At 38.8% G+C, this 13,018-nt stretch overlaps 1 protein-coding gene across 1 annotated transcript in view; it reads right to left on the reverse strand.

Annotated features, from left to right (window-relative positions):
- Nucleotides 1-13,018, reverse strand: part of GAP43 (growth associated protein 43) — a 98,193-nt gene that overhangs the window by 38,001 nt on the left and 47,174 nt on the right. The window contains exon 2 of the mRNA XM_003893954.2: nt 6,348-6,945. Within this exon, the coding sequence (XP_003894003.1) occupies nt 6,348-6,945 (598 nt within the window). The remainder of the gene's footprint in view (nt 1-6,347; nt 6,946-13,018) is intronic.

Genomic DNA, 13,018 nt, shown 5'->3' on the forward strand with positions numbered 1-13,018 from the left:
TGAGGTGATAGTAACAATTTAATATAAGCTATGAAAGAATGAATGAATGGCCTCAATAATTTGAGTTCTGTGACTCTGTAACACATTCCTTCATCTTGTCTTTTTTCTACTTGCTCTTTTTAACTAAAGAGTTAATTAAAGGGCCAGGCGCAGTGGCTCACACCTGTAATCCCAGCGAGGCCTAGGCAGGCAGATCACCTGAGGTCAGGAGTTAGAGACCAGCCTGACCAATATGGCGAAATCCCATCTCTACTAAAAATACAAAAATTAGCCGGGCATGGTGGTGGGCACCTGTAATCCCAGCTACTAGGGAGGCTGAGACCGGAGAATCACTAGAACCCAGGAGACAGAGGTTGCAGTGAGCCAAGATCGTGCCACTGTACTCCAGCCTAGGCAACAGAGCGAGACTCTGTCTCAAAAAAAAAAAAAAAAAAAAGTTAATGATTGCTCTCCAATTTGTCTCTTCTATTAAATTCTTTAATATTTTAGTTATAAAGGTACCAGATCCTTTGGAAATGCTCTTGCAAAGGGGGGTAGACCTAAACAAGAATATAAAAATGATACTAATTCTGATAAGCTAAACTTAGGGTAGCAATTGCCTACAATAAATAAAATGACTTTCATCTGATTAAGATTAAAATTTCAATTTTTAATTTGCAGATCCTCCTGGAATAACTGATGTATTTGATGGAGTCAGTAATACACCTGTTAGGAACAATCAATTTCAACTGATCTTTATAGCTCTCTCAGGTCTAATAAAACAGTCCTTGGAGTGTTTTTTGAAATAAGAATCTAAGACTCAGAACTAGTTTAATATCCCCAATAATTCTGGGGTGATAGGGCTGTGAGGGAATTATGATCAGGAATTTTGGTAGTTACTAGATACCCATCTGTAAATACTATCCCTAATAATTCCCAGAGAAGAGTCTGGAGTATCCAATTATCCAAAGGAGAGATGTTCTTATATTATAACACATTGCTGGGGTCCTTAGACATTTCTCTTCTCTTTGTTTCTTCCAGAATATCACTTGGATAAGTGTCAGCATTCAGCATGTGACCTCTCAGACTCTCAGGGTTAGGCTTCTAGTTCAACATTGCTAGCTGTCAACAATGATTAAGTGCCATAGTCTCTCTAAAGCTAAGATTTCTCCTTGTAAAAAGGAAAGGGAAAATTACACTATTACATTACTACCACAGAGTGGTTATGATGATTAAATGGAACAATCCCCACATAGCACTCAGCACAGTACCTGGCAGTTAATAAATGCTCATTAAGTGCCACCTATTATTAGACTTTTATATTTTAACTCTTGAAAGAAAACCTTAAAAACCAACTATCGTAGTCCCTTTTCCTGAGAATGACACAAATGAGGTCCAGAGAAGCAATAACTCTCCTAAAATCTCTCATCTTGTTGGTAGAAATATTGAGACTAGAACCCTGGTCTCTTTATTTCAGTTCAAAGATCTTTTACCCTTATTATATTATAGGGCAGGTAGGACAGAGAATGTCCTAGTAAGGTCCTTGTTGGTATTTCCCAATAGCATCAGATCATCACAACAGCTAAGAAAAAAAGAAAATGAAGAAACTGAGATAAAGCATAACACCTTAATAGAAAGAACTGTAGGGCTACAGTGAAGGTGAGGATTTAGAGTTCTATCAGTTTGACCCTTGTTTTGTCACTGGCTGTATGTGTGGCCAGAATACCCACTTACTTTGTCCCTATTCTTGGAATATAAAAATAGAAAGAAAAATGTTATCAAATGACATTGGGCTGTTGTCAAGAAAAGCCAATAAAAATGATTACTCTAGCAATATGAAAGTGCTCCATGAAAGCTTAATAATCAACAGTATTTAAGAGGTATACCACTGAGTATCTGACAGGGTGCCATGTTTTATAAACAGCATTTATGGACTTCCACAACCAAAATTTTCATTCTTTGTGAGCTGTGTATAAATTCAGGAAGTGGTTGAAACCACATTTCAAATCAAAACTGCTCATGAGGCACCCTGCCAAATAAGTGTAAATATCCTTGGAAAGTCTCACATCTAACACACAGCTTGGTAGAAGTGGACCTATCCTTTGGAAAGCTGAAAAATAGATTGTTACCTTGGACCTTAGGGAAACTATTGTTCTGGGAAACATAAATAATTTTTAATCCAGAAATATGAGCTGGGTATTTCATTTTCTTACAAATAATTATCATTCTAGAAATTATAAATTTTGCTTCCATTCTCTTCGTTAATCATTTGAGTATCAGGACACACATTCTATAAAACATTTTTATAGTAAGTAGTAGACTGCATCTTGGCCCCTGAAGCACTGCTTCATTCATATTTTGTCCAAAGTGCATTGGTAGAGAGAATACCCCATACCAATTGCAGAATTTAATTGAGATTATAAATATGATTGTTTTCAATGTCATTCCCTGAATGTCACACTACCCCCACTATCAAGTAAGAATTCATTCAGGTCAAAAGACTATATCTTGTTTTTGTTTTGTTTTGGTTTTTCTGAGACAGGGTCTCACTCTGTCACCCAGGTTGGAGTGCAGTGGCACACAGTCATGGCTCACTGCAGCCTTGATCTCCTGGGCTCTGGTGATCTTCCTGCCTTAGCCTCCAGAGTAGCTTGGACTACACCACCACACTCTGCTAATTTTTTCTATCATCTGTAGAGATGGGGTCTCCTTCTGTTGCCCAGGCTGATCTCAAACTCCTGGACTCAAGTCCTCCTGCCTCGGTCTCCCAAAGTGCTAGGATTACAGGCATGAGCCACTGCATGAGGCCAAAGGATCATATCTTACTCATCTTGGTGACCCGAATACCTAGCACAGAAGAAAGTTAACATAAAGAGAAGGGAAAAAGAAAGGAAGAATAGCATAAAAGGAGAGAGAATGGGAAGGAAGGAGGGAGGAAGGAAGGATAAAAAAGAGGAGGAAGAGAGGTAGGGAGACACTAAGTTAATTTTTCTATTCAGGGAATGGCAAAAGGAAATTCCTCCCTCTTTTCTTGATCATTACTGATGGCATCAATTTGCAAGATGTACTGAGACCATGAAAATACAATGCAGCCAAGATCAACATGCAGAACATATGAAGTCACTCAGAACTCCACTTCCAACTAGCATCAGTCAAGGACCCTGTGGCAGTCACCCAATCAATATCACTGATTGATAGCCTTCTGGATAGGTTACCTTGGTAGTACCACATCACTGAATATGACCACAGTAGAGTCCTCTATTGGGGAAAATCAATAGGCTACCATGGAGAAGAGGAGACATAACAGAGAATTCCTTCACTGAGAGCCAGTGAGCACAGTGGCACTGCTCGGCAAGAGACCCCAAGGACATAATCATTAAAGGGGGCTTGAAAGTTCTCTACTCATGGCTGAATGGGGCAGTGTCCCACAGATGTTTTAAATCCTCCTCTCCCTCTAAAGGAATCATTATCAGAGGTGCACTGAAATGTTTTGGTTCAAGGCACATAAAGAGCCGGGCAGGCAGAGTGGCAAAGTAGGGCAAGGGGGACATACTTGGAGAATTTAAAACAATGACAATAATCAACCAACCTCAAAGATCAAAATACAAATGACATCCTCCCATAACAAACAGGTGGGTAGTAAGTAGTAAAAGAAGTAAAATAAATAACATTTATAATTCCTGCAACGTTTCCATAGGTATTAAAGTAATAATCATATCTGATCTAAAATTTTTAAGCCTGATACTGACAGAAATTATTTTCTTGGATTCTCTCTTTGTACCTATTTTGCCCCTTACCCTATTGCACCCTCTTAGACTGTCTGTCCATGCCCCTCCAGGCAGCTGTAGAATCCTAAAGTAACCCATGGTAGCCACACATTTCCAAACAGTACAGCCCAGTGGAAAATGCTGCTACTTTAACCCAGGTTAAAATGAAATACAGTGGAAGAAAGAGGAAATGCAGTACAGGGCACCGGGGAATTTGGACCTGATATGATGTGATAGATAACCTTGTCATCTCTACCTTCTGTGATCCCATGAGATTCATCACAGCGGGGTAATTTGTGCTTGTCACATAGAGCAGGCAAGGCTAATAGATACCTCAATCCAGAAAGAAACGACAGGCAGCATTTCTGAATCTAACCAAGAGGACAATACCTACCCAACTCTAAGAAATAATGTAAATTGCCCTTTGTGATTACCTTCAAGTTGAACTTCACCTATTTTTTTCAATCACCTTTGAATGCACACGATAAAGTCTGATTAACTAAGATATTTTTCAGTCAGAAACTGTAACATTTAGGGCAGAGAAGAGTGCTGTTTGCTTTCACTGGCCAGACACATTTTTAATCAAATAAATGAACAGAATAAGCAAATATGCAAGAGAAATATATAAATGAGTGAACAAATTATTATCTATAATTTAAATTTCATCAATTTATATTCACTATTTGACATTTGTTGACAACTTACTACATAAAATATTTCATTAATTCATTTGGAGTTATCATAACCTGAAAAATAATAAAACTTAATTTCTTTCAAAATATATATTAGACTTCTTACTGATTCAGGAAATCCTTCTATCAACCCAAATCATAAGCATATACCTAAAATAACATCATGTCTCTGTTTCTCACAGCTTTAGAAATCCCAGTTAAAAAATATGGTCTGTGCCATGTCAGATCTGTTCTGTATTTAAAAGCATGATTAATTTCTAAGATTTATGAAAATGACACATTACATAACTTGTCTATATGCAAAGTGATTTCCAGACATTATATCTGAGGCTCAAAGCTTAAATCTAAAGAAAAGTAGTTCAGTTTTGCTTTGCTGAGTAAATTAAAACTCACACTCCACTTTTTATCACATGCCTTACCTTTTCCAGGGAAAAATTCCCATCTTCTAAACCTCAATGTCTGGCCCCTGGGACAGTTGTGTGGTTAGAATAAAGATTCAAAATGAAAAGAAGCATATGATTTATCCAGAGCTGGAATATGCTAATAACAATGTTAATTAATATTATCTGGCATCTTATTCACAGAAATTTAGGGATAAGATGAAAGAAGTGTAGACCTAAAATATCTAGAATACCACCTACCATATTGTAGTATCTGATTTTGGAGAAATGTATATCAAAGTAAATGTCCAATCATTACTTTCTCAATCTGATGGTCAGATATCAAAACATTTCTCAGACCATTCCCATGGAATAGTTTTTCTCCCAAGGAGCACACTGTGGCTCAGTCCGTATTTGGACTGTTGGATGACAAACATCATTGGTTAAACCGAGGCGCTTCCAAAGGAGTAAACCCAATCTTTTAAATGGACATAGAAGAAACTTTATCTTTGAGGATCTTTGGGGCTGGAAAGTATTTATGGGTCATATTAGACTAGAGAAAGATCATGGAAACTGTTGGCCTCCTTTACCACTGTGGATGTGTTGGAGATGAGGAAAGGATCTAGTCTCCAGGGACAAAGCTCTGTTGAATTTATCTTGCTCTGGGAATATTCTATTCCAATTCTGCACAATTGAGCAGTAATAGTGAAAACACTCCAACTTTCAAGTTACAGTTCCAAACTGAAGAGAATCCAGTACCTTTTTGTAATCATAGGAACCCTCAATTATTTATGCATATTGTAGAAAGTTGTGTCTTCAATAATAAAATGATTATTTATGTTTGACTTCACAACATATTCTGTATTTGGGGTTTTTCTTTTGTTTTTGGCAACATCGACAGACTTATTTTCCCAATTATGTTTGACCCCAATTAATGTTACAATTAACATTCTCTCAGCATACCCACATATACACACACTACTCACCAACTGATGGTGGAGAGAATGCCCAGAAACATAATGTGAGATAGGGAAGGGTGGTCTGAGATTATACATTTGCTGCCAGCAATTCACACACTAGATAATCTGGATCAAGAAGAGGATGGCTGTATTTATACCAGGCATTTTCCAGAGCCAAATAATCACATTAGCTAATTCCCATCCATATAATATATGTAGCCTCAGTAATTACTTATTAAACTAAGTCTATCAGCACACAGAATACTTTTTTAAAGCAGATTTATCTAGTTTGACTGCATATGTCTATCCAATTAAGATAATTGCCAGATCTTTCTAGTACTGGCTGCTACACAGACCTGCCTGAGTCCTCTCTCAGGCATGGAGATATTTGGGAATGTAACCTTAGCTCTTAGTCCTGCCACTTTGGGAAATTAAGCACAGCTTCCCTTGATTTCTGGAAAACACCTTCTAGACTTTTTCCTCTCCCTTGATGACCCAGGTGGCCTGGCCTTCCGAATAGCAACTCCCCTCCCCATCCACCCATTGCATCTGACCCTCGCGGTTGCTCACCTATGTTCTCTTCGGCTTGGCTGCTCTCCCCAGTCTCCGTTGGAGGCTGGGCTGTTGCCTTGGCAGCAGCATCCTCTGCAGCAGGGGTGGTGGCAGCAGCAGCAGTGACAGCAGCAGGCACATCGGCTTGTTTAGGCTCCTCCTTGGCTGGGGCATCTTCGGCCTTGGAGGACGGCGAGTTATCAGTGGAAGCTTTAGTGGCACTTTCTGTCTCAGCTGAGCCGGCCTTCTCCTCTGAGGATGCAGGAGCCTGAGGGGCTGCCTGCTCTGTGGCAGCATCACCCTCTCCCTTCTTCTCCTCGGAAGGAGTTTCTCCTGCTTTGCCGGGTTCATCAGGCTTGGAGCCAGTGGCTGGGGCTGCTTCGGTAGCAGTGGTGCCTTCTCCCTTCTTCTCCACCCCATCGGCAACAGGGGCTTCATCCTTCTTACTGGCTTCAGCCTCAGCAGCTTGAGCATCATCCTTCTTCTCTCCTTTGAGCTTTTTCCTCGTTATGTGTCCACGGAAGCTAGCCTGAATTTTGGTCGCGGCCTTATGAGCTTTATCTTCTGGTTTGATACCATCTTGTTCAATCTTTTGGTCCTCATCATTTTTTTCAACCTTTGTGGAGAAAAGAGGGGAAAAAAAGGAGAGGGCTCCAGTGATGTTCTTCTCCTTTAAATCTCAGCATTCAACAAATATTTATTAAGTGATTTCTTTTGTGCCAGGCACTGTTTGTGGAGTTAAGAATTCAACAGTACTCTGGAAGTTCAAGTCAAGCCTCATCTTTTCCCCACAGTATTGTATGGGAAAAGTAATGTCCTTTGGACCTTCCAGAATCACTGGCAACTTTTTTTTTTTTTTTTTTTTTTTGAGATAGAGTCTCAGTCTGTCACCCAGGCTGGAGTGCAATGGCATGATCTTGGCTCACCATAACCTCCGCCTCCCAGGTTCAAGCAATTATCCTGCCTCGACCTCCCAAATAGCTGGGATTACAGGAATGTGCCACCACACCCAACTAAATTTTGTATTTTGTAGAGACAGGGTTTCACCATGTTGGCCAAGCTGGTCTCAAACTCCTGACCTCAGGTGATCCACCCACCTCTGCCTCCCAAAGTGCTAGAATTACAGGTGTGAGCCACTGCATCCGGCCACTGGCATTATTGTCTATGTATTTCCTTTCCCCAGCTCAATGTTGCTCCACGTCAAACTTAAACCAGCCTTTTTTTTTAGATGTACTTTGACAACTCAAATCACATTTACAGGCTGGGTACAGTGGTTCACACTTGTAATCCAAGCACCTTGAGAAGTGAAGGCAGGAGGAACTTGAGCCCAGGAGTTCGAGACCATCCCTGGCAACAGAGTGAGACCCCATCTCTACAGAGCTGGGTGTGGTGGCATGCACCAGTGGTCCTGGCTACTCAGGAGGCTGAGGCAGGAGGCTCACTTGAGCCTGCAAGGTAGAGGCTGCGTGAGCTGTTGTTGCGTCACTGCACTTCAGCCTTGGTAACAGAGTAAGACCCTGTCTCAAAAAGCAAACAAACCAGAAACAAAAACAAAACACGAATCACATTCACCCCAGGTTTTTATCACAGACCTCTGAAAGATACAGGGTTTTCAGGGTTTTTGAGAAGGACTTTGTATAAAACTTTATGGCTTAAAAAAATAGTATGCAAAAGTCTACTTTCCCCTCAAGTTTTAAGCCTGATAAGGAAATTAATAAATTCAAGACAAAGAGTATAGTAAAAGTTTAAACCATAAATCCCATCAGGATTTTATGCAAAATGCAAATGAGTTCCACGTCTTTAGGGGATTTGTTCAGAATGTGACAACTTACAATGCTGGTCACAAAATAACATCTAACTTTCTCTTGCATGTGGTCCAACATTAATAATAAACATACCAAACCTTCAAAATCTGAATAAAAAAAGACCATTATTCCTGAATTTTAAAAAATGATGGGAAACACTGTTTCTCCTTTTGAAAAAGCAACATATATTCACTAAGTCACAATTCCTTATTCCCAAAGCAATTGGGAACCTAAAATGTGTTCATATTATCATCAATAGAGCCATCTTAGTACTAAGAGACTAGCATATAGAATTTTACCTTTTGATGGCAACATTTGTAGCTTAATGTATGCTGCAAATGACTATTTTCCACATGAAAATTAAATCAGAGGATAGGAACAGCAGGTATGGTCATAGAAAGAATTGTGTAGGCAAGTACACAAAATTCTATCCAGTTCCATTGTTTACCATGGTGCCCCAACATGCCTACTGATAGTCTCCATTCTTAAATTTCTTTAACTTTCGAGCATTGAACTTTTGTTCACTTTTGTGAACACTGTTCTAGCAGAAATAATAGCAAAGAACAGCATAGCAACTTTCCCTCAAAAGACCACTAATAAAAGAGTGTTTATCATGTAACGTGTTCGGAGCCTGTTCTCAATCTTGGATTGGCCTTGACCTTTGCTCCATTTTAGGAGGTAAGCTAATATAGAACAACTCAGGACAAGTTTTCCACCTGTCAAACCAGCTCTGCCCCACTGACCCAGCTCCTGCTAATCATGATGTGGGACTGTTAGACATTCTTTGGACAAGCATACAGACCTGTTGCTGCATACGACCATCAACATACCAGTGGATACACAAAAGTATTTTTGAAAAAGAGATACATGTAAGAGTAAAAGCAGGTTTGATAATTTTCTCAGTCAAATTCAAGTCAACTTTTCCTTCTTCCTTAGTTAACCATGCATGTATATACACGAAGATTAAAGGAGTAAGTGAAAAGCACTTTGGAGAGGCCCGTGCTGCTCCCTCCTCCACTACTCAGTTCTCTGATGTACTATCACCTTCTCGCTACCCTGCTGCTCTTGATGACACCTACTGGGATGAGCACAGCCCAATCTGAGACACGGGAGCAGCTGTCCCTGCCAGGAGCTCTCTGCTCAGAGATGGAAGCATAACCTTGTAAAATTAACAGTTGTGAATGGAGCATGCAGCCAAGATGTTGATAATTTATTTTACTCTATCTTGAGTCTTCTGAATGAAGCACCATCTTATATGTTAGGACACCTGCACTTGGGTATTGATGCCAACTGGTTCTTTAATACAAATACTGTTCTTTGTGAAAGTAGACAAGTCAATTGTTTCAGAAGGGGCAGGTGTCCACAAAAGGCTCCCTAGTGACTCAAGAAAGCTAAAATTTTAGATCTCTGTCTTTTCTTTATGAACATAAGGCATAGGGGGATGAAACTCTTGAAAATCTGGAAATCACAAAGAGAAGGAAGCTGAGAGTCTACATGATATAAAGAAAGAAATTACATGGATAAAAAAAAGGGCTCTCAATTTTCTCTCTCCTCCTCTTTCTCTCTCTCTCTCTCTCTCTCTCAATTTTTTAAAGCATCTGCAACTCTGATTTTCTAAAAAATCAGAATTTAAGCTTCTGAACACAGAATCTATGACTAGGGTGACAAGATTGTGAGACAAACCTCACCTAAACAACCCAGAAGTATAAGAAATTCAAGGGAAGCAGGAGTGAGCAGAATGGGGGAGAATCATGAAAAACAAGAGTTAGGAGAGAGAGGGGAAGACAGTCTTATAACAGCCAGGTACCCAAATAAGTGACTATCCCCAAAAAGATGCTCAAAGTACTCCACAGGCATGTAGCTCATCCTGGAGAAACTGCTGGACTTCATCATTAGAGATTTAGGAAAACTAAATTTTACAGATTAGTTGGGGGGGAAAAAAAGACAATTAATAGAAGTTTTTCCAGATAGCAGTAAAGAAACAGACCCAAGGAAAGGAAAGGAAAGGCAGGAGAGAGGAAGAAAGGGAAGGGGGGAGGAGATGAAGAAATGAAAGAAGAGGGGGGAGGAAAGGGAAGGAAAGAAACCAGGCTAAGAAGAGGGCAGACTTCAGTGACGGAACAGAGACATCCATAAATAAAAATACTTTAAGGTAAAACTGGGTTCAAAGCTAGACAGCACTGGATTGTGTTTGTGTGTCTTTCTTTTGTATTTCTAATTGATTCTATTAATACTCCTTAAATTACAGGTTATTTCCTGGTAAAATTCTTTTCACAGTACAGTATAAAGGAAAGTGGACTGGGAGTGTATTTTGTTGTGTATTTTGTTAAAGAGAAAAAGAACAGTTCCCAAAACTGGCTATGTGGAGTAGCCCCAGGTTCTGAGAACACTTCGACCCTTTCCCCACTAGAAATAGAAGAGCTTACTTAAGATGAAGGACATTCAAGCCCAGAGAAACCAGAGACTACTCAGCACATTCAGCACAATACTTTCACTTTCCAAAAGGGGCAGCCCTGGCTCTGAAAAGTTAAGTGACTTGCCTAAATTCACAGAGCAAGTGAGGGAGGCAGCGGCCCAGCTTGTATTCGACCTCAACTCTTCTCCCCTCCCACCTACCTTCAAGTCCAATTTTATTGCATGACTGACCTGGAATAGCTTGGACTTACTTGTAGTAGATAATCCACAAGGCTTCACGTCAGCATTTTCATTCATTTATTCATTTAAAAATATTCAGTGCCTCTGTGAAGCACTGTACAAATGCTACTGAATGGAAGGATACTGTGTCTACCCATATAGAATCCTTTTGAAAATACACTTAAACCACACCATAGTACTTTAACAATCAGTTACTTCCCAGGAATTTGCAATAGACACCTGATCTTACACTCATCTTTTCAAGTGAGGACAACACTCTAAAACTGTGAGTTACAGATGAAATGTCCAGAAAAAGAATCCTGGTATCTAAATGGCTAAAAAGTCAGCTCATAAATGTCACTAAAGATAGATTTATTTTTTAAACTAAGCCTTACCACAAATAAGCTTTGTAATGAACTCAAATGTTTCTGAGGGAATTTCAAAGTTATTTAATTTTTACACAGAATTGTTGATATCTACGAATTAAGTAAAGAGGACATTCCAATGCAGTACATTAGAGGTAGGAAGGGTGTCATTATGAGTTACCGTAAGTTTTTCAGGAATCTTTATTGTTATGGCTTAATAGTTCTTTGATTTGTTTGAGAGCTCTGCAATTTATGATGTCTTAAAGGAAACCAAGGTATAGAACATCCCTACTTTTTAAACAAACATTAAAATCTCAGATGAATATTGGTTGGAAAATGAAGAATACCATTATACTAACTTGTTGACACTAATGAAATTTCTAAATCCATTAGACGAATAAACAATAATTTTAACTGATATTTAAAAATTACAGATAAGAAAGCCAGAAATAAGAAGTAATTACTTAAATATCCAACATTGTTGCTCTGGTCTTCTTTTCCTTTGGGGAAAGGAGGAATGGACAACTTAAGATTTATTCTAAAATGTCCAAATGTTTGCATTCAACATGTTACAAAAGAGCTCTAGGCAAAAATCCATGAATGGCTAACTTTCAGAACTAAAAATAACATCATCCATTCATCTGGGATACCTCAATGCATTTCACTTTTCTCCATTATCATAGGAACGCCTCAACCTTCCAAGCAAATTAAAACTTGGCCCTGTATCTACTTCTGCTAGCTATAAATAATACTATTATAATACTTAAATTTTTAAAAAACAGGATTGAATTTTAAATGTATTACAAATCATTGATGTACACAAATTCTTTCTGAGAACATCTTTAGTAAACCAAAATATAACCATTTGATCAAGCAAAGTTATTTTTGAGAACAAACTTGAAAGGCCGGAGATATCCTAAGCAATATTTTTTTAAACATCCTGTAGTTTTCATGCCTATCAGAATCTTGTACAGCCTGTAAAGGAACCAGAATAAAGCGCTGATAAATATAAATGAAATCTAGGAAGTACCTACTTATGGCTCACTCTATTTTTTTATTAATAATTTATTGAGGTGAAATTCACATAACAAAATTTCACTCTATTTTTAAGCATCATTGATACCATGGCAATTGACTTTAGGGAAAATGTGCAAGTATTAAAGTAGTTCACAGTGGAGCTTCTGTACTTTCTTTAAACCTAGACAAAGATCAAAAACACAGTAAAATATCCCTTATGGAGGAGAGAGAGGACGGTGGGCCAGCCTCCTCCAGTTCTATAGATGGAATGTCACTGCAGGTTTCGGTGCAGGTGTAAGGAAGAAAGTGTCCTTTAAAAAGATGAAAAGGCACAGCGGGCATACACCGGATCCCTCAACATGAAGTCTGGTTTGAAGACCTAACTAAGGGATGAGGAGAATGGGGAGCAGGATGCACAGAGAAGCAATGAAACTGTAAAAGGAAACAAAATGTCTCATATTGGAAACTGCGGTAGTAATGTTAACTTTTCAAACAAGAGCTGGTGATCAAAAGCTGGGTCTTCAGTCCACTTTAATGTATTATTTATTCAACATGTACAATCCACCTGCTTCCAAAATAATATGAGGTTATATCTTCAACATAGTATAAAGCATTATCAGAGTAGAACTCAGTTTCCACTCTGAAAAGTTATGTTTTATTTTATATATCTATAACCCTATTATGTCCCACAAAGACATAGAAGAGGCAAATAACATATTGCAATTTATGTCTTCAAACAGAAAAAAACTCAGCCTTTGAGAAGTACCTTGCCTATTTTACTCACAGCTGAATGCCCAGTTTCTAGAATGGTGCCTGGCACAAAGTAGATGCTCAATTAATATTTGTTGGATGAATCCAAAATCTGAGC

This window comes from Papio anubis, chromosome 2, assembly GCF_008728515.1.
Source record: "Papio anubis isolate 15944 chromosome 2, Panubis1.0, whole genome shotgun sequence".
NCBI lineage: Eukaryota > Metazoa > Chordata > Mammalia > Primates > Cercopithecidae > Papio > Papio anubis.